This window comes from Trichoplax adhaerens, genomic scaffold (assembly GCF_000150275.1).
Source record: "Trichoplax adhaerens TRIADscaffold_8 genomic scaffold, whole genome shotgun sequence".
Classification (NCBI taxonomy): Eukaryota; Metazoa; Placozoa; class Uniplacotomia; order Trichoplacea; family Trichoplacidae; genus Trichoplax; species Trichoplax adhaerens.
The window spans coordinates 2,549,622-2,572,417 of record NW_002060950.1 but is presented as its reverse complement, the minus strand read 5'-3'; the positions used below and the strand labels follow the sequence as shown (position 1 = coordinate 2,572,417).

Sequence of the window (22,796 nt, the reverse complement as noted above, 5' to 3'; positions counted from 1 at the left end):
ACTGCACCACCGATTAATATTTGGAGCTGAATAGTCCCGAGATACGCGTATAGTCATTACCTCTTCTGAGATCGAATCGTTCGGTTTCTTTCGTATCTCCTTTTCAGGGATTCATATTTGTCATTACTGCATATGGATTGGATTAAGCTGTATTTAGATCTGTATAACGTTTTGGCTTATCAGTGAACAATCATCTCTTTAACACAATATGTGATGTCTGTGCTAGTGAATGATTGTTAAAATAGTTGTTGAAAAAGAATTGTAAATGAGTCTGAAAACCTTCAATACAGACTTCCAATTCGCATTCGTATTCTTAATCCGCTAGGGCAAAATGAAACAATCGCTAGTTGCAATTACGCTTGCCCATAACTTATTTCGCAAGCTATTTACAGTAATACAGTATTTAGTTGTAGGTCTAAAATTTTTGATTATTATGCTGTAGTGCAAATATCAATAGATGCTGGATGCGATATGGATTGGTAAGACAAGTTTAAAAGCAGCTTAGGTTTAGTACAGTTCGACACAGAGGAAGAAAATGCGCTATTCGCTCACCCGCACGATTAAGCACAACTACTTTGAGGTATATAAACTCCACAGATTACGATAAGTTAGTGAAAAATGTATCAATTTTATTGATGGCTATGATATACATCTCTACCCTACATATAAGGCTATTAAGGAATGCTGTCATTATCACTCTCTAGTTCATCCCAATCTGCATCAAATTCCAGATCACTATCCTCATCTTCACTGTCTTCAATATTCTCGTAGTTGAGCATGTATCTTGTTAGGCTGCCATCCGATTCAGTCCCTGTTTCACTTGCTGCATCAGACTCTTCACCATTCTCAGTATCACTGCTAACATCATTCTCATAATTGGCTTCAGGATCGTAGCTGTTATCATCACTATCATTCTCAGAATCAAATTCTTCCAAATCTTCCATTTCGGAATCGGCATGACTCATTTCAATTTCGTCATCTTCCTCATTAATCCTTGTCAAACAGCTGCCATCATACCTTGATTTAGAGGCTATCGAGTCAGCTGCAGTAGGAATTTCATCCTGGAACCCAGGCAATGACACTCGTAGCTGATTCGGATGGGAAAAACCATTGCTAAGAGACAGTTGCGAAGACATCTTGTCAATAAGCTGCTCAGACAAGTCCATAGGTGTGTCCGATGTGCAAGTATTAGATGCAAGATTCGTCATAAAAGAGCTATCTTCAAGCATCACTTTTGGAAATGAATGCCATTCATAGTATCCACTATCTACAGGATCGACAGATCAATTTGTTTCAGTATAATTATGATAAAAATATACAATATCTAATCTCTACAAGGTAATATAAAGGTTGCAGTATCGCTGTTACATCTTGTAACTAGAGTTGATCAAAAATGGTTTGAACAGGCCCTTAAAATAGGCCTCATATCTGAGCACGGTTTCTTGATTTTTATCGAAGCAACAACTACAGCAGACGAACCTTTCGGTAAGGGATTGGCCATGTTAGTTTAGTTTAGTTCTCTTGTGCGAGCCTAAGAACACTTAGTTTAACCCCCAAAATCCCTGGCGTATTTCGTATGGGATTACCAAAATTTGCAAAAGGTCTGCAAGCCACGTGGAATGATTGATTCCCGGGTGATTCAAGGAGAATTTATACCTCATTACGGAAGACTTGTTCAACTCTATAAAAAGAAGTCTACTAAATTTAGACGTGCAAATCTAGAGTATACACGGTAGCTCTTCCGTAATCCTACCCAAGCTACTATATACTGTAAAAGAAATTAAAAATCTTCTATATTTATCAGTAAGGTAACAGATATAATTTCTGCATTTACGTCGATGACCACATTACAAGCAAAATAGTAATCATATCGAATAATTTTTGGATGCATAATTCTTAATTAATGATATTTTTCTAGCGCTGGAAACCATAAAAATAGCCTGTCCCCGATGTGATAATCTTGTTTTAAAGCGTAAAACTGCTATATTGGAATGTGTAAGATATCATCAATATGACTTTGGAACTAATAAATTTCATAACCTATAGTAATAGTGCATCACATATATTGATACATATGAGTAGTATTATAAATTCTGCAAATTAGCCATGTATAGTATCCAGCACATATTTACTCTTTTGATAACGTACAGAGTATGGAGTAAGGGATACAGGATTTATATTAATAGTTAACTGTGCAGTTGGACATATTTTAGATTCATAACTGCATTGGTGTTAGCACTTTTGACTTATCGCATGATAGGAATATTAACAATTGTGATAAATCTAGGAGTGATAAGTTTAAAGTGTGAAAAAGGAAGCAGATATCACACCTCCTGCTTAACCTGGTCCAAGGTACAACTGTCGGTTATTCATTTCTTCTATTTCCCTAATTTGACAGAGTATGGTCTCCATATAGGATATATATGCATCTTGTATTAAAGGAAGCGGTTAAATTCTCTTGAGATTCGTTTTCGTATTTGCGTTACGATTTTTTGTTCTAAAATGCCATTCTAATTGAAGCATGAACATCTATATTCACCGACAATATTTTTAAGGTATAATAATGTATTGGTTAAGAAATGGTCTGGTAAGCACATTTTCAGACATACTATCGATATGCAAGTAAAGAGAAATTCAATAGCTAAGATATTATATTCACTAGACTAACCCGCCGCGTTGCTGATCGACCGTAACTCATAACAATATTTATATTGCTTCAGTAAGTACAGTATATGAGAGTTATGTAATTGTTGGTATTATGCCTTAATCATCCATTACTACAGATCTATAATGCAATCTTAATTAGTCGCCTAACCATGGGCATGTAATCGATACGTATTAAAACGTCCCCCCCCCAAAAAAAGGAAGGGAACGAATTTTCCAATCGCTATTTTAAGCTATTTTTACTTATCGATTGACGGCAAGAGCCTTTGAAAAACGGTATTAAAAGCTTTTATGTAAAGCTTTATCCAAGGCTATCCTTAAGATAATGTTAAAAGGAATCTTAATGTACTCTGACATTTAAAAAACTAGAAGGACTCTTTTAATGTGGCAGCTATTCGTTTGATTTGTGCGGTAGTTCACTTAGTAATAATGGTTGCATTTTCATCTACCAAAAAAATTAAGCGATACGTTATTACTCTTTCATGCCCATCGTATGCTGTTACTTATTGTACCCATGGTACAAATAAGGTGTAAATAAAATGGTAAATACGACCATGAAATGATAATTTCGATCATATACTACGTAACGAATTCTGCCATCGTTGTGTTATCCATATTTGTTATACTGTGGATAATAAGCAGTTCTCATACAGTAGTTGCGTACTGCCGTACTTGTAAGTTGCGGGTAGTAAGTCATGTAGCTCTACAATATTTTAAAATTCGAAGTTGTAAGTATCGAATGATGTAGCTCTATAGCATTTTAAAATTTTTACAGATGCCTGTAGAATCTGTAGATGTACCTGTGCGCTATCTGGTTGGCTTAAAATAACCCTTTGATTGAAAATAATCGGATCGCGATAATTTTCATTATTACTCTTATAAGAGAGAATTAGCCTTGTTATTCCTGTTCTGCCTTTCATCTCAATAGTTTTATCCCCAATACGAGTATATCAATTTTATAACGGTTAAGAGCAATACTTAGATTTTAGGCAGTGAATAAAGTTAATAACCAGTTACAATACCAAATTATTAATTCTATATAAATACAAAGTCTGAATTGCATTACGTCAGGGGCTTCTAAGAAAAATTCTGTTAAAGATACCATGATAAGCCCAGGTGTACAATGATTAGTAGTGAGATTTCTATTGCCACTGATTGTATCACTATTTTTAGGTGTATTAAAAGTGAGTTAAATTCTAAATTAAATTACATGCTTCTTATTAAGTAGTTATGACCTTATTACCGCTTGCCTTGAAAATTCATTAACAGCAAGGAAAATCTTTTATTCTCTCAACATGATTCTACTGCTGTATCCTTTCAAAGAAAGGATTTTCTGCAGTCACAATAAAGTAGTTCATATTTTACAAATAATAGAGATATATAATAAAAACGATTTTAGTTCTGGTTGTAGACTTTTAATTACGAAGCAGTGATTTGATAATTATTTATAAGCATGGAAAGGTAAGGGCACTGTTTGCTGTAGGTATTCGAGTACTTAATTATTTATGCAAGAGAAAATATATAGCTCATTTACGTCGAAATGCCTAAATACCAGCTTGATTAAATGGGCAGAATTTCCTTTGTAATTACCGTAAAATTAATTCAAAAATTTAATAATGATGTAATGAAATTTAACGTAAACAGCGCATTGATAGCTCTAACAAAGGTGCGCGATTATCCATCACTTCGTAGAAACTATTGAAGGGACAGATTTAGATTCATTTCCAGTCCGCGGTGCTTAATTGTCTTCTACCACAGATAAAGAAATTAGATTTATTAACATTGTCATCGTCATCATAATCATGGCAACGATATAATGTTATTAATCTATTTTATTTTACCTTAATTATTTACCAATGAGTATAGTAGTATCGACGAATTTATCATAAAAAATATAATCCCGTTTTAATTTTATGTCGACAGTAGAACAATGGGCTTAAAGTTTGGAATATGATTGCAATCATTGCCAAACTAAAGATATTAAAACGCTGTTGTATTATTCTTTTTACTATTTTCTGACTAGAAGATCGACTGGTTTATCGTTCTTTTAATCATATCATAAATCAAATACTCTTCCGGCTCTACTGATAAAAATTGATAGCAAAGCGGACGTACGTATTACTTGTTGTCATAAAAATAGAGTAAAGTAACTATAATCATCAAAGCTATCGAAATTGCGTTACGATAATTGATTGATAATTAATTTGACAGTACTATATAATGAGCATAAGTATTGGATGTAAATCAAATTAGTGAAGTGGCTGAAGTTGGAAGAAAAGTTTTTCAATTAACCAAAGTTTTTTCTTCGATCGTTGCAAATGATTACTCGTAGGATGGATTTACCTGCAATTTTCGATCAAATTGTAGATAATCAAAATTATGAAAGTAGCGGTTTGTTATTTCATCCAACTAGCTATACTACAGCTAAAAAAATTATGACTAAAGGAATTAACATCAATCATCCAGATAATCTATTCCATGATTTTAGTCCTGCAGGTAAGTCATGAATATGAAATACTTCACTATTGCTTTTGATTTTTGATCAATAAAAATATTCGATGATGTACTTAAATTGTTATTGCTGTAAATCATCTATTAGACTGAAAAATGATTGAGTGATTATTGAATCAGGGAGTTACTAGTATTTCTTTTTGACGTGTAAAACCTTCTACCCATATGTTCTGAAAGCCTGATCCAATTTATAATTTTAGCTTCCCCCCCCATTGCTATCATAAATATGAATTAGTGAATTACATCACTTTGCAATTTCATTACTAGATGTTTTCGGATTCTATGTAACCGGGAATATGGATGATGCCATTCGATTTGCCGTAAGAAATTTTCATAATGCCGCTATTATTGAATATCATGTCCCCAAACAAATGTTATGCCATTTTAACTACAAATATTTTCATCGTGGCGAATATGAAGATTGGATTGAATTTACCGAGTTATGTCGGCAAAATAAAGGTGATCATTCGTATGATATTGTTGAAGGTCCTTGCCGTTCGAAACACCGTGGATGCCGTCTGTACTGTAAACCTGCTAGTCATCAAATAGCCATTTTATCTGATATTGTGGCTAAGATTTTTGACTCTAATCAATCAAGGCTTCTTAAATTAGGCAAATATGGGGACGATAATTATGATTCTGATAATAATAGCGATAGTGATTCTAGCGACTCTATCGATGATGAAAATAATCACTGTGATAGAAAGCGTTAGAGCATTAGTAAACAATCAGAGCATGAAATTTCATTATTTTCAAGTGTTGCTATTAATAACTGAGTTCAAAAGACGGAGATAATTCAGTAATTAATTAATAGTTAAAAAATTGGATGATACTTATCAACAATATTCGGTATTAACCTGCTGGAATAAAAAAGCAATGATTATATAAGCTCGCTGGAGGATGTATGAGATGGTATCATCTAGTCGAATCCTTATCATGCCGCTATTAATTAAATCAATTACATACGTATTCACCATTCTATTTAGATATCAACATCGGATCTACAAGATGTCGATTGGTCATAAAACTTATTTAGAAACGCTTCATAACAGTGGGCCTTCACATAGTCAAAATATTATTTTACAAAGTTTCTGATGTTTAATAAATTTAGGTAAATAATTTCAATCTTTTATGTTCACTGATTCTCATGGACATGATAGTGAAAACTGAGTAAGTGAATGTTCGCACATAGTGCAAATTTCCCTTAATTAACTATCCCCATAAAATAGGTTTGCAATTTACTTGAAAAATGAATGCACACAGTACGCTGTAATCTAGTAATGATTGCTATACCATTTATTTGTTTTACAATTAACTAGCTATGTTATCCTTGTCAACGGATTTATTTGGACACAATTCACTTTAAAACATTCATTACTGAAATGTCATATTCTACACGATGATAAAATATGAGACTATTCTTTCGTGTACGACATTTAGAGCTCTAGGGCTTAGTAAATTAACTCACTTTACTTTAGGCTGTGCTATAACTTAATAATATTTCTTACTCTTAATCATTGCTATAATAATTGATTTCCCTTTTTACTGACAAGTTTTCTGGCTGCTGTAGCACTCTACCCGCCTACGAGTACACTTGATTGTACAATATTCTAGGTGGCAAGTTGATTAATAATATTTTTAAATGCACTTTAACCCATCGCTATTGTTTGCAGCAGATAAGTAACCAAAAATTGACTAGTTTTAACAACAGATTTCGATTTCATGATAAGATTCAACGACACTTGAGGTTTTGAAGGCCATTTAGAAATAGATTTTAATATAAAGTCGCTGTTGAAATGTATTACAAAATGTATAATGTATATGCAAGCTTTTAATCATGGCGTATCTAGTTTTTTGCATCTTGACTATCTCGAAGCCAGTCCAAAAGCTAGCAACGGGCTGGTTCAGTGTCGATGCTAGTACTTAAATAAAGTAATGGCGGGTTGCGTCAGTGACGCATAATATTCATTTTCGTATTTGTAACACAGTTATTATCCTATTTTATAGAAGATACACGGTCGGTTTAATTTAATAAATTATGAAATTTAAATAGCTACTTCTATTTTTGTGAATTCTACCTCTGTTGTAGATTAACGGTCAGCTTGAATGAAAAAAAATTCCAAATGATGATAATGAAATTGAACATAACTACTTTTTATTTCTATAAACTGCATGTCGGTTGCAGATTTACAGTCAGCTCGAATGCGGAAAAAATCAAATAATAAAAATTAATAAAAATATTGGAGTAGTTTATAAAGGTAATTTATAGAGGAACATTTGCAACGAAAGATAAAACGGCATCTTATTTTATCTCAATTTCTTTTTAATCCTCAGTAATTTGTAGCGGCTTATAGAAGAGTATTGATTTATCCATTAGCAGAATAGAAAATAAGTTCTTCAACCTCGCAATGCTCGATAAGTTGCTGTCATAGCTTACCAAAGTGATCTTTGCATGCTGTAAATCACATGATGACAGCTTAAAGCTAGTCAGGACGTCTTTTACCGGTTGCCTTTCAATCTCTATTATCTGTTATTTCCCTTGACAGAATAGAAAATACGTTTTTCAACCTCGTAATGCTCGATAGGTTGTTGCCATAGCTTACCAAAGTGATAAAGTATACTTACAAATCATATGATTACAGCTTAAAGCTAGTTAGGATGCTTTTTTGATCGTTTGTCTTTATACCTCTATGGTTTGCTAGTTAGACTATGAATTGAGTGAGTTGATTCCACACGGATTATTAATACTATTATAAAAGGCACAATTTACGGTTTACTACGCTAATGGATCAGAACATGCTCAAAATCGCTGTTAGAATAGGCTTTAGTGTTAGTCCAAATAGAAAGTTTGAAGTAGACGCGATTACTTACATATGGATTTATTTGCACATTTGGAAGCAGAGTAATTTCAGTAAAGTACATCAAAAATGAATACTGTATGCATGTCATGAAGTGACCATTGCTGACTAATGCTAATCATATTTTCATAAGATAACCTTTAGTGGTCCATATTGGGATTGCCGTTATCGGTGACTTTTTCCATTCATTTTTAGCTAAATGAACAGTTTTGCCCCATTATAATTATCTATGAAGTGATCACTTCTGTTTAATGATTGATGATGTTTTACTCTAAATTGGCTGACTTTTGAATAAAGTTTGGGTTCAGTTTTGTCTAAAGAGAGACTTGGAGGTAAATGTTGGAAGGAGAAACATGGCAGTAAAGTGATAGTATTAGTTTTGCTTGTACTTTAGTGGTTTTATCCTTATTCGGATTGGTGACCCTATGATAAGTCGCCTCTTCTATGAACTGTCGTTTCCTCTCCCTCTCAAATACAAATAACCATCTTGCAAGGTTGGTACAACTCACGGACTTTAAATTGCTTTATACGAATCACGATCCATCGGCAAATTGCGATGCGGTATAGCACTAGTTACAATATTAATTAATGAAACTTTTCAGATTGGTAATAATCCCAAAATATCGGCCCTTCCATTCATGTACATAAAGTATCGTTTCCTGCCTCTCTCTACAGCATAAAAATTCTAGAATTAAGATCGGCTACCGTTGTGATTATTTACGATCCTCGCGATGTACTGTAAACTAGTAGAGTATATAAGAAAATTCGCTAGTTTTCTAAAAGTAAGTCCTGAATCCGGACATCTACAACATTGTATACTATCTATTGCTCAGTATAGACTCTAAATAAACGTTACTACTCTAATCCTTACTCGGATAAGATACAGTGGACGCCGCTTCTTAAACCCGGCTGGCCACTATATCCGTGGGCACTATAAGCGGCGTCCACTGTATTAGGCAAAAATAATATTATCGGAAAAACAGACAAGTCTATAAAGTGAATGCAAAATGCAGCGCCAGCTCCTGGTCAGGTGCTCCTACCCTTCTTTTACTGGAATGCGATATTGCAGTTATAATTATTAGGCAAAAATATTCTTATCGGAAAGCAGACAAGTCAATAAAGTCACTGCAAAATGTAGCGCTAGCTCCAGGCCAGGTGCTCTCTCCTACTCTTCTTATACTGAAAAGCGATATTGTAATTATAATTGTTAGGGAAAAACAGATAAGTCAATAAAATCACTGCAAAATGTAGCGCCAGCTCCTGGCCAGGTGCTCCTACCCTTCTTTTACTGAAAAACGATATTGCAATTATAATTATTAGGGAAAAACAGACAAGCCATTAAAATCACTGCAAAATGTAGCGCCAGCTCCTGGTCAGGTGCTACTACCCTTCTTTTACTGGAATACGATATTGCAGTTATAATTATTAGGCAAAAATATTCTTATCGGAAAGCAGACAAGTCAATAAAGTCACTGCAAAATGTAGCGCCAGCTCCTGGCCAGGTGCTCCTACCCTTCTTTTACTGAAAACCGATATTGTAATTATAATTATTAGGCAAAATATTATTATCGAACATAACTTCTCATCAGATACTAAAGTGGAACCCCAAAGTTTCCGAAAATGGCTGTCAGCGAGCATCAAGTCACGTGATACGTTGGACTGATTACTAATATTTTAATCATAATTAATATTTTAATTATAATTATTATTCATTAGTAGCCAGTAGGATAGGATAGGAGAAACACTATTTTTCCTGGTCATTTTACTATACCGGATGGCTGTAACTGTACACTATACTATAGGCCGCCAACTTGATGGTTATTATCGTGGACAGTCTAATGTACCGTTACAGAGGTACAGTACAGTTAAAATGACCAGAAAAAAATGTGGCGACAAACATTTTGGCTGGAGAACTGGCGTTTCCTATACACAACAAGTTATTCAAGGCGTACAATTGGCCGCGGTACTGAACTCAGTCTACTGACCAGAACACGACCACGGAGGATTTGCTGAATTGGCTGCCATCGTCTTCCTTCTCCATCCAATGTGGAATCGCTTTCCAACAATTTGCTCAGTATTGTGCACTTGGATTGGAGTAGTAGATCAATTATAATGACCATATTCTACGATTTAAATATCCAATACACGGATGATCGGAGAATGGTTGCAAAATGTGTGGACATGTTAGTTAAAGGTAGGCTGATTGCACAATTTTCGACGTGGTAGGCGAGTCCGATCCAAATGCAAATTAATAAATTAGTAGCCATTTTATACTGCACAAGTAGAAAAGCAATTAGGAAGAGTGTTGATCAACTACTTTATAGCTCAAGCTTAATCAATTTATATTCTCTACCTTCTCGTTACAATGGTTTATTTATTATGCTACTTGTTCTGTAGCTTAACTTACTTCTATTTGTACTCTGTCAGCTGTAGTCATTTGACTTCTATTTCGATCAAGTGTAATTCGTGTCATGCATAGCGATCAAAGCTAGAACTAATATCTTATTAGTTTCCCAGTAACTCATGGTATAGCTGACAACATAGTTGCACATTGCACATTGTATTGCAGACTTACGCAATGCTTAGCATCAACCTTTATGACATTCTAGTAGATTATTGTTTGCCTCGTCTTTATAGTAGCTCAGTGATTATGCAACTGATTTTGCAGCTTAAGGGTGTTTCTATCGGTACGCTGGCACAATGTATTGCAGACTTACCCAATGCTTAGCATCAACCTTTAAGACATTCTAGTAGGTTATTTTTTACCTCCTCTTTGTAATAGCTCAGTGATTATACAACTGATTCTGCAGCTAAAGTGTGTTTTTATCGGTGCACTGGCATTGTTGGCTGTAGTAATTGACTTTTATTTCGATCGAGTGTAATTCGTGTCATGCATAGCTACCCAAGCTAGAACTAATATCTTATTAGTTTCCTAGTAACTCATAGTATAGATGAGAATATAGTTGTTTATTGCACAATACATTGCTTAGCAGCCTGCTTATTTTAAAAAAAAAAAACATATACTGTACTGTTGTCTTACCCAATGCTTAGCATCAACATTTGAGACATTATAGTAGGCGATTCGTTGCCTCATCTTTATAATGGTTTAATGATTATGCTACTAATTCTGCAGCTTAAGGTTGTTTCTATCTGTGCTCTGGTACTGTTGGCAGTAGGAATTGACTTCTATTTCTATCAAAAGTAATTTGTGTAATGCATAGATATGAAAGCTAGAACTAATGTCTTGTTTGTTTTTGGCTAACGTATGGTATAGCTGAGAACGTAGTTGCATATTACACAATGTATTGCTTAGCAGTTGACTTGTCCAACGCTTAACATCAACCTGAGATAGTATAGTAGGTTGGATTCCTTCTATGCACACGGAAGTGTTATTGTTCTAATGGATATTATAACCATTTCTTCGTCTGTATCAGTTGGATATCATTCGATAGCAGTTAATCAAGACTTAAGACTGGAAAAGAAGATTCCATCATCAGTAAGTTTGATAGCTTTGCTACTTGCTAGTGAAACATCTCAATTCTTACGTCATCTTAGAAGAAAAAGTGTAGATGTAAATTTCTATTATTAATCAACCCTAAATTAACCAGAAGGAAGACAATAATGACGAATAGTACTAACTACTACTGTACTAACTAGACTGCTTTATGGATTATGAAAACTAGATTGTTCCATGTTGTCAAGATATTCAGATCAGTGAATCCTCCAAAGCGCATATTCAGGTTGTCTTCACAATTACGATTTGCTTGTTTAACACTATACTATGTACAATATCTAAGTCTGCACAATTTGCAGTTTTTGTTATAAAACTTCTTATTCATTTTTTAGGCTAGCGGTCGTTCTTTCAATCAATATAATCGTGTTACTATCTTACTAGAAAACCATAGCCAATTGCATCATATGCAAAGTGAATGCGTCCAACAGTTTGATATTGTTGCTGTTCAGCCAACAACTGAAAAGTTATTTCAGGTGAGCTCTTAATGAATTATACAAGCGCACTATCAGACTCTACACTACTGATTTCTATACCCGTTTTATGAAGAAACCGTAGAATAACATAATTGGCCCATAAATTACAAACTAACCTCTCCTTTCATTTTTATCAATTTATACCCCAATATCAGCAAGCGTGCATGAACCTAGAAGTCGATATAATCTCCTTAAACTTGACGGAAAAGTTACCCTTCTACTTAAAGATACCCCCCGTACAACAGGTCTTGTGAATGCGAAGAAAACAATACTATGCTTACTGATTTTAATATCCGTAACTTGATTGATTTCGTCAATTTAATGTTCGATTCGACTATAGTCTAGCTGATTGCTGAAATTGTTTAATCATCAGAGACCAATATTTACATCGTTTACATTATATAATTATAATTTATCCGTAGGCAATTGAAAAAGGTATTCATTTCGAAATTAGCTATTCGCCTACTATTCGTGACTCTGGGTTACGACGTCGTGTATTAGCAAACGCCATTGAAATCATTAGAGTTACGAAAGGCAAAGTAAGTTCTCTCTTAATGCCGGTAAAAACTATGATAAATACTAGTTATCTCAGAAGCTTGTGTTATGCTTCTATGGCTAAATACGTTATTGTACAGCATTATTATTATTATTTGCAACAGAACGTGATTATCACAAGTGGTGCAGAAAAGGTATTGCTGAAACACTTCACCAATATGTAGAATGTCGATAAGTAATTATTTACTAACATTTAATGTTATCTATTTCTATTTGCAAACTCCAACTACTTAAGCACATGGAAATACGAGGTCCATACGATATAGCTAACTTGTATCTTTCATAGCTCTATGTGACTATATTTTATGAATACTGTAGAATTATGACAAAGTTATTTCACTTAGCTGCTAAGTATCAAGGCAAAGTAACCTTAAACTCTGTGAGGTGTACATATTATGCAATAAGTCACAATTGAATAGACTCTATCTTTGTTGAGTATTCCTTAATGAAACATACAGAGGACAATTGTTTGGATTGAAACAAGGAGCCGCAAAGCGGTCTATTTGTGAAAATGGTCGAGCTGTGCTTCTTCACGGAGGTTGGTCAGCTGCTTTCTTAGTAGGCATAATGATATTACTTCGGTCATACTGCTAATACTTTGTTGAAATAAACACTATAGTAGCTAGGCGAAATACAGTAAAGTCGGTGATAGCTTGTCGTCCAGCAGCGTTGGTAACTGAGATTGAACATCAAAGATTAGAAGGCTATCCAAAAGACTCATCAAGTAAAAGAGCTGCCTCGCCGATAGAAGAGAATGAAATGTGTAAACGAAACAAGACAGATTAATGTAGTACCGCATAATTAGTTGCAATGAAGTTAACTAAATATGCATATTTATTAGGGTTATAAGCGTTATGTTTTGCCCCATACTTTTTATCTAAAAGATGGTACCGTTAGTCAATTGCACATTGTATTGTCACTTTGGTTCATGTAGCTACAGCTGATATAATGCTCTAACTGCTGAAGATAGTGAAAATATCCAAGTTGGCCTAAAATATATTTAGTAGTAGAGCTCAGGGACGAAAATAGGCTACTAGATTAATTCCGGATCGCATGGCGCTACTGTAGTAGCGTCACTACAACAACCCTTTATTAGTCGTTGAACCTACTTCAAGGGAATACAAGCCTATTTTTCTGGTATAACAGATGACGCCATCAATGGGTACAATTAATATTTCATACGAATATCGATATAAACAGATGTATAATAGCCAATTTACTTGCATTAAGCTGCAAGGCTTACGTTAATTATAATTCGATTTTGGCCTCGGAAATAACGAACCTGTCAATTAATAGATTACTTTTATATATTAACGTTATATACTGTAGTTATAACGTTCTTTCTCAGATTTGAACCAGCAATTGAATTTTTGGTTTATTAACTTCTATCTAAATCTTTATTGTTATTATAATTGTCTTACATGATGCTTACTATGATATTTTAATGCAGTCATTCAACGATTCTGATACTACGTATTAGGAAAATGTTATAGTGCATGTACAGAATATTAATCCAGTATGTCCTTATGATGGTAAATTTTTCGTCGAATAAACAAATTTAAGCACATATTCTGTAACTTTTGTTATACTGTTTAGCATTCAAAGATAGAATAAGATTCAGAATCTATCGTAGTTGTTCTAACAAATTTTACTAGCAGTTTACCTAAGTAAAAGATGTCTGTTGTTAGCAGTTTTGGAAACCAAAAAAATCGTATTTCGTAAAGGCGGTATATTAAGTTCATTGAAAATCGTACATATGTGCTTACAGATCTATAAAGTTGACAGCAATGATCATAGATAAATTTACCGAAACAAGAATTAGTTCTTTGCTTGATTTAATGACTTCTATACCTATAATGTTAATATGTAGCATGCACATTACTGCCCTATTTAAATACTAATCATGATATTCTATCAATCACCAGTACAACTTGAAAATATCAATGTGCCCGATACACTTTTCTACCTGAAAAAAAAATCATTTTCTGAGATATACAAACGAAGACAATCCATTATATGTCTAAAAATGTAAGCTAAGCTGGATTCTAATGATGTGTAAAAGATAGCGCGAAATTGTTTCTAGAATTGCATTATAACCTATCATCCAAAATTTGAGGTAATAATGACAATCCTATGCAGGTATTGTACATGGAATGAGCTAAAATATCATAAATGAGAATATTAATTATATCATGTTCAAATGCGCTAAAATATGCGATCTAATGATTTTGCTATCGTTTCTCTGCTGTACATGCAGTACTATCGATACCGTTTTACGCATGATGCTATGACACTATTAGTAAAAGTATGCCACAAACCAAAAACGAAACATAGTCTACAATTTAATACAAAAGAAAACAAGTAAAAAGTACATGTACATAGGACATAATATAAGAATTCTATATAATTCATTTCATTATTATTTGTAGTGAAAATGTAAAATAATAAAAAAAAGAGTTAAAAGATATAATTGATTAATAATCATCATTATCTATTACTTTCCAAAGCGTAAAATCATAATGAATAAGATAAATCATCGTACTTTAGCTATACACTTGTAAACTATACGCTATATCTTTTTTAAAAATGAGTAGATAATCTTTATAATTTATCAAAACAATAGTTAGATAATTTAATGGTTATTTTCTAGCATTCTTTTTCTAGTAAGGTATAATCGTGGTCTTCGTCGCTATCATCAATTTCGTTATCACTTTGTATTGCTTTAAGAATTTTTTTGATATGATTAAGTGACGTAATACCCATATCTGTTAACCTCTTCTCATTCAAAACAAGTAGATTTTTGACATTAACTATATTAGAATTCACAAATAAGCGGACGTAGCACTCCAACTTTAGATCTTCTAGCCAAGATGAAATTGAGATATCCGCAACGCTATCAAATTTTATTTGTAATAAGTAAACCATCATCTGTTACAATATTAAAGCGAAACATAATTAAATGTCAGCTTGTGAAATAACTTACTTTGTATCCACAAAAACATCTAAATCATCCGGCAGCCTAAACAGATTATCGAAAAACTGAACGATGTTAGAAAACGTAGGTCTTTTGGATCTGTCATTCAGCTGGCATCTAAGCATTAAACTGTAAATGCATCTTGGACATTTCTAGCAAGATTAAAAGAACGGGACTTAGTACTATACCAAATGATTAATAGTGTAACAAGATTAAATTCTGAAATAAAATTATGCTTGTAAAATATAGGTTGCGATTCCATGTTCAGAAGCATAAGAGCGATATGTTCGATAACGGCTGCAGACAATTTTGTAATATTTTCATTACATATCCTCACAATAATATAAATATTAATAGCAAACTGTGAAAACATATTACATATTAGTTTACGCTTTAATAAATAGGCAATTTAGCAGTAACAATTAAATTTGAGAAAGGGACATTTTTAAATGATGCTATTTGTGATATCATAAATTTGAATTTGTTGCACAAAAATGATGGACATATCGTTTGGAACTTGACTAAGTGTCAATTGAATTATGAGCGGTATCCTACCTCTGGTGGAGCAAGTCGATATCCTTGGTTTACATAGTGCATGATCTAGTAAATAAATCAACAAGAATATTGATGGAGGATAAACACATTAATTTTCTCAGTTTCACTACAGTAAAATATCTTATATGACAATAATAAACGATAATGAGTCATATTCTATATAATCAGACCTTTTTATTTCCCCATTCTCCATAAGGTCGAGCAGCGTAAGAAAAAATTTCCCATAAAGTGATTCCATAGCTCCAAATGTCACTAGCTGTAGTAAAACCACGGGATATGATAGCTTCTGGTTCCGTCCATCGTAAAGCAATTTGACCTCCCTACGTATCAGAATAAACAGTGAATTAAGAAATTCGGGTAACAAAGTGAAATTTGCCAATTTGGGGAAGTGAATCAAGTAGCAAGGTAAGATTTCAGCGAGATGTTATACTTCGGTAGTATATTGCGCTTGATCCTCTTCATCATCTTGTTGCACTTCCCTAGATAGACCAAAGTCAGCAATTTTACATAGCATCATATCGCCTACCAATACATTTCGTGCGGCTAAATCCTACGCATAGAGAAATAATGTCTCTAATTAATTACAGTTACCAATTCAGATTTTAGACGATCTCATAAGGTACCATAATATTATAAATTACTAGAGAAGATTTAGTTAGTAATAAATATAATATGATCTTATTTCAGAAAATTATATTGAGTATTCATGTGTTGTTAGGAATTCATATTGAGATTAATATTGTAAATTTAATCATAACTATTAGAATATTACGACATCAATTTGGCTAATCATATCATATGGAAATTTACCCTATGAATAAAACCCTTATCTGATAAATATTCCATTCCTGCAGCTACGCCACTAGCCATACCCGCTAGTTGTAATTTGGTAAATTTATGGTTATTTTCCTAAATAATTTATCGAAGGTAATATTATTATTTTAGGATGAGAAATTCGGAGTAACTCATTTACGTTTTTGTGCATAGAATTGGAGAAATTTTTAGCTAAACATTCGAAATGAACTTCATACTTACTCTAAGGTAGTTATCTAGGGACTTATTTGCTAGGTATTCCATCACGATCATTTTAAGTCGTCCTAATTTTAATAAATTTGGTATACAATAGAAATTTTAAACAATAATAATTTATTACAAATGATATTAAAACGTTTGGTAACCTCTTGTCAATCAAAATAATTACCTTTACTTAAAACAACACCTTCAACTCGTACGATATTCCTATGTTCAAATTGAACTATCATAGCCGCTTCCATTAAGAAGTCCTTCTTCGCTTTTAATGTGCAGTCCTCCTGATTTTGATACAGTAACACATAAGGTAGTATTACTGCTACATGTAGACTTCAATAATGATCAATATAGGACAAAAATTTTAAATAAGCATAGTTACTTTAATCGATTTAACAGCAACATCTATTTTTTCTCCCGAATCTTTAGTCCAGACGGCTCTACTTACTGAGCCAAATTGACCTGCGAGTTAATTATAGCTTATAAGACACTGTTCATAGTCTAGTAATACAAATGAAGTGGACTAAAATTATTACGAATGTATGAGATTATTAATTGTACAGCCTTTGAACTAGTTTAATTTGAGTACAAGTTTATAAATTTTGATAACATAATCCGTACAAGTAATGCATGAGACTAAAAAGTAAATTATAACAGTATACAAAGATATAAAATGTTCTTAATTAAGATACTAAATCGAAGGTTGTATTGCATAAATACTTTTAATAATTTATATAAATAAAGAAATCATAATCTTGCCTAACACGTTGATAATACCTGTATTTATGATGAAATACATCGAAGTTATGGTAACCCGTCACATGATATCTCTCAGTTATTTGCATGCTAAGTATATGTGCTATTCTATTATTTTTATTATAAGTTGTTATATAAATTACGCAAAATTTAAAAATGATATGGGTAATTTTTTATTTTTTATCTTGTTAGATACACTTTGGGTTTGGCTAGATTTGTCTTTTAGATATTAAATGTTAGTAGTCTTATGTAATATTAGTATCGAAAATTATATTACATTAGTGTTATATTGGTTAAGAATTTAGGTACGAAAGTTATAGATGATGTACTTGAGATAATATTACACTATTGCTAAAAGTTTATTCTATCATTGTTATTGGCAGTTATAATTAAATTATATAATTCATGTAACTATCATAACGATTAGGAAAATATTTTGGTTAGGCTTACTAGGGTTTAATCTACAGCACGTTAACTTTACAAGGAGAGACATGTGCTACATTGCAAATTTGCAACAATCATTAGGTTAACATCATGTACAATCACTCGCTAAATTATTCCTAGTTGTAAAATTGATAAACAGACTTTAAACAATGGTATAAATAAATTATACATCAAACAAAATTAGTGTGAATTGGTCCAATAGTATTAGCCGAATTCAGCTCTTACAAATTATAGCAAAGTAATATTAGCTATGAAAATATATTTTACAGATATATTTAAAGGTTGTCATGTACTTTGTTGGACAAATAATGGCACCTATAATAATACACATTAGCATACCTTCGCCAATTTTATCTTCAATTCTAATTGCTGCATCAGGTAACTTTTTAGCTAATCTTTTAATTGCTTCTTCCATATCACCAAAATCAGCAGGATCAACGTAAGTAGCATGATTTACTAAAGATATGGTGGAGATTGTAAAAGTAGTAAATAGGAATACTAGTAGTTCAGTCAAGTATCCCACTAAGATGCTTGTAGTTAATGTTATATGCATTAATATAGATATATATCTATATATTTAAGGCACTGTATATGCAAAGACATTTGTTTAATTCCGTTGTTACAGTCAATTCAATACATGCATATAGTATCACCACCATAATTACGATAATAAAAAAACGCAGCCTGGGAATGATAACGGTAATGGTTTTCATAGACTTAGTATTTTGATATTATTTACGGTAAATTTTTAAGAGACGGATAGGAATTAGTATGAGTGAGAAAATGATTACTTTAAGAGCAAATATTAAAATGCTTAGTGAGTTGTCAGACAAAACTATTTAGGCCCTTTTTTGATGCAAATTCACCACTTTTCGCTTTTTTACCGTCATTGAGCGTAATCTCCACTCCAGTATAATGTTTTAAAGTCTTTTTACGAAAATTTCTCTTCCTAACATTACACATATGTATAGAAAGCGTTAGAGAAGAAGTAATGCTACTGATCTATAATTTCCTACATCATATGTAACATATGTGAAAAATTGACCAAACTTTAGTAGATTATATGAATAACAGTGTTACCTGGTTACTACAACACCAACTATTGCTAATATAAGGATTAGTAACATCACTGATGAGATGATGATACCCAATAGCCAACTGGGCATCGTAGATGGTAAGTAACCAACACTCGTTGAGTTGATCGTCGTAGTGGTGGATATCACTTGAGTTGGTCTGCTTGTAGAAAAATCACTGCCAACACTATTACTAAAACCTATCATAAAATAAAAAAGTATTTTAAAGTTATGTTCACTGCTGAAAGAGATTTACATAGATATATTGATATAAATAAATATTGAATACTTTAAACTAAATCATGACAAGTAGGCAATTAAAATAGACAAAGTTTTTATTATCACCAAATTGTCTTTAATTCATCGATTGCCTTACTTTGACTACTTTGGGTATTTTTGGTGCTGATGGCAATTGTAGAGGTGTTGATGTCGTTGGTTTTGGAGTAACAATGTTGTATGTTGTAACTCTAGCAGAGATCATTGGTCCTTCACCAAATTTATTCCAAGCTTTAACCTGGCATTGTAATTTAAATGGGATGATAAATTAAAATTTGCCATAAGAATCATAACAGTATGGCGTTCAATACATGCTTATAATACCAAGTATGAGAGAAAGAGTATTTGTAATAAAAATATGACCACAATTTTTTGATAAACATGACTTTTATAATTAAATACCTGAATGAGGTAAGGCGATTGAGGTCTTAAAATATTTAAAGTAATTGTAAAAGATAAACGCTCAACAGATTTAGATCCATTTAAGCCTTGAACTTGATTCTGATTTGCATCTAATAGCCAATAAAATATTCTATATTCTTCAATTAATGCTCCATTATTAGATGATGGTGGATCCCAAGAGATGGTAATATTAGTACTATTGATATGAGCTTGAACATTGAGATTGATCGGCGGATGTGTTGGCTCTAACGCAAAGTAAAGTTGTATCAATACAATATTAAAAACTAAAAGCAATCATTTTTATGCTATTATTTTGCATCCTTTACTAGACAACTATCTTAAAAAATTTCGAGATGTTGGATTATATAATTATAGCTCCATCATTGAATCAAGTTGACTTACTTCCTGAAAGTGTGGTGATTGATCGATTTCTACAAGGCTCCTTTCGTAACCGAAATTCTCTTCTATCGGTTTTTAATATTATTTCCGGGGTAATCGAAATTTGATAGCTTGCTTCAATGCACAAATCTGTAAATGTGAAGCTAGTGCCATTGAGCTCTTTTCGGATTGTGGTATTACAGTCTGGACTGCAATTATTTTTACAATTGAGCGAAACAATATACATTGTATTATTGGCAACATCCGAGATGACACTTGACCAACTTAAGGTTATACTATCATATGTTACAGTAGGAATAATGTTGCAGGTGTAGTCTATAATATAAGGAAGAAGGCAAGTTTAATACTTGTACTTTAATAGTTAATATCCGGATTTAGAAATATTTTTACTGTCTTGATGCGAACACACATTTTAATAATATCCTTTTAACTAGTGAACATGATTGATTTATATCCATTTCACGAAACAAAGTCAACTTGATATGACTGTATCAAATGCCTGATAATCTACTTACTGTTACATCTATTCGCTGCTAATACTTTGTTGTTAGGGCAATAGCAGATATGACTTCCTGGATATAAAGATGTTAAAGGAGATGGGCAAAGTGAACATTTTCCTGTTGATATTTGGCTTTTGTAATAACCAGGTTGACAATCTATATCAATAATACAAGATAATCTCTTATCCTTTTATTTTTTAACAAAATTATAAAATATGGTAACAGTGATAGTTTGAAGGAATTGAACGGTTTTCATGAAATTATTTTTATTACCGGAACAATCGCCATTAATTCTTTCTTGCCCTTGAAAGCAAGGGCAACTATTATTAAAATTAGTCCAAGTGCCATTAGGGTTGCATACCATAGTAGCGGGTTTATATGTCAATGTGATGCCTTGCAATTGTATACAATCACCAGAAATTATGACCACTTGATTATTTGTTTGGGTAAATGGAAACACCACATCGTCTTTTTGTATCCGAGGGCATTCTATATGCCATAATTGAACACTGTGTATATGTGGACATCCATATCGATCTGCTAATAGTATTTGTAGGCTATAACTGCTTTTGCTAGTTGGATTCAACGGAATAACCTGTAATTGTTTCGGCATTTGTTCATCGTTATAACTTTGAATATCTGGCAATTTGTCTGCATCTTCTTGATAGCCAATCAGAGTTTTATCGACTAATTCCTATAATTATAATAGGAAGTAAAAATTGATTATTTCGTTTATCGTTGACTTAACAAGAGCAATATGAATGTACTAGACTTATTGGCTAAAATGAGTCAATTTTTTACCTTTCGTAAAACACTGCTATCATTTTACGCGTAATATTATTATGGTCCATGAAAATGTATATTAAGCCAAATTTTAAATAGAACTATGGTAACTCATCATATACCGTACGTCAAGTAATGTTAGAATAACCTTTCGATGTTACTTACGTTAGCAAAATTTCTATTTAGGAGGTAGTTTAGTTTTAAGATTTTAGTACATTGTGGAACAAAGCAAGCGGAAGTAAAGTTGACCGAAATGAATAGCCTGTCGGTAGGTACAGCCTGAATTTCAGGGGATATTAACCAAGTAGTAACATTGGAAGGGTTCAAGCACGTAGTGTAGCTGTTACTAGGACTGTTGTAAGTAAATAAGCGGGAGTTCTAAATAAGTTGAAAGATAAAAAACAAATGATGATTTATTAATGCGTTTTAATACAATATTGGCATCTATATTATAAGAAGGAATCATTGGGCATGCAATATCTTATACACATGTTTGCATCTTTTCTTACTTTATAAGCTTAAAAAGAAATCGACAAAGCACTATTTCATGATATAACAACCAATCTTGTTATAGCGCAAGTAGCCTATTCAAAGCCCATGATTATAAAAAAAAGAATAAATTACCGTGCTATTGCTTAAGCTTCTCCAACCATTCCATCGATCTTTATCCGTGTTAATGCTATAGATGATATCTGTCACTGAAAGAGAATAATAATTGCCCCCAAAATATGTTAATAGCATGATTGATTGCATTTTATTTGTTGTTATGCTTATACTTTTCAAACTAGGCTGAATTTAATTTATAGGTATGCCTCCATCTCCTTGACTGAGATAACAAGCAGCAGAAGTTGGCTCAGTTTAATTGAGTTACTTCGAGTGTAACTTGATCTTCTTGATTAATAATTAAAAAGAAGAGGCTGCGATTATACTAAGAACGCCAGTTTAAAGTATCATCTCGACAAAAGTTGATGATAGGCGATCATAACACTAAACGTTATGAATGAATAACTAATTCAAACCTAGTCAAAAATTA

General features: G+C 32.7%; 4 protein-coding genes across 4 annotated transcripts; 2 read left to right on the top strand and 2 right to left on the bottom strand.

Moving 5' to 3' along the window:
- Positions 1-674: 674 nt before the first annotated feature.
- Positions 675-1,501, bottom strand: TRIADDRAFT_58718 (uncharacterized protein; the record flags this gene model as incomplete). Its single annotated transcript, XM_002114618.1, has 2 exons — positions 675-1,267; positions 1,480-1,501. 2 exons carry the CDS (start codon positions 1,499-1,501, stop codon positions 675-677), a joined length of 615 nt encoding a protein of 204 aa, XP_002114654.1.
- Positions 1,502-4,997: 3,496 nt separating this feature from the next.
- On the top strand, positions 4,998-5,921 carry TRIADDRAFT_64123 (uncharacterized protein; the record flags this gene model as incomplete). The annotated part of the gene is made up of 2 exons (XM_002114798.1): positions 4,998-5,160; positions 5,443-5,921. The coding sequence occupies 2 exons, from the start codon at positions 4,998-5,000 to the stop codon at positions 5,886-5,888; spliced, it is 609 nt and encodes a 202-aa protein (XP_002114834.1). The 3' UTR covers positions 5,889-5,921.
- Positions 5,922-11,433: 5,512 nt separating this feature from the next.
- On the top strand, positions 11,434-13,169 carry TRIADDRAFT_58716 (uncharacterized protein; the record flags this gene model as incomplete). Its single annotated transcript, XM_002114797.1, has 6 exons — positions 11,434-11,529; positions 11,880-12,020; positions 12,443-12,559; positions 12,656-12,709; positions 12,862-12,959; positions 13,034-13,169. 6 exons carry the CDS (start codon positions 11,434-11,436, stop codon positions 13,167-13,169), a joined length of 642 nt encoding a protein of 213 aa, XP_002114833.1.
- Positions 13,170-15,284: 2,115 nt separating this feature from the next.
- On the bottom strand, positions 15,285-18,775 carry TRIADDRAFT_12344 (uncharacterized protein; the record flags this gene model as incomplete). The annotated part of the gene is made up of 10 exons (XM_002114617.1): positions 15,285-15,503; positions 15,576-15,701; positions 16,105-16,149; positions 16,275-16,424; positions 16,535-16,654; positions 16,915-17,013; positions 17,140-17,201; positions 17,306-17,414; positions 17,513-17,592; positions 18,670-18,775. Coding segments are annotated over 10 exons (1,116 nt in total), but the record flags the coding sequence as incomplete, so codon positions are not given.
- Between the last annotated feature and the right edge of the window lie 4,021 nt (positions 18,776-22,796).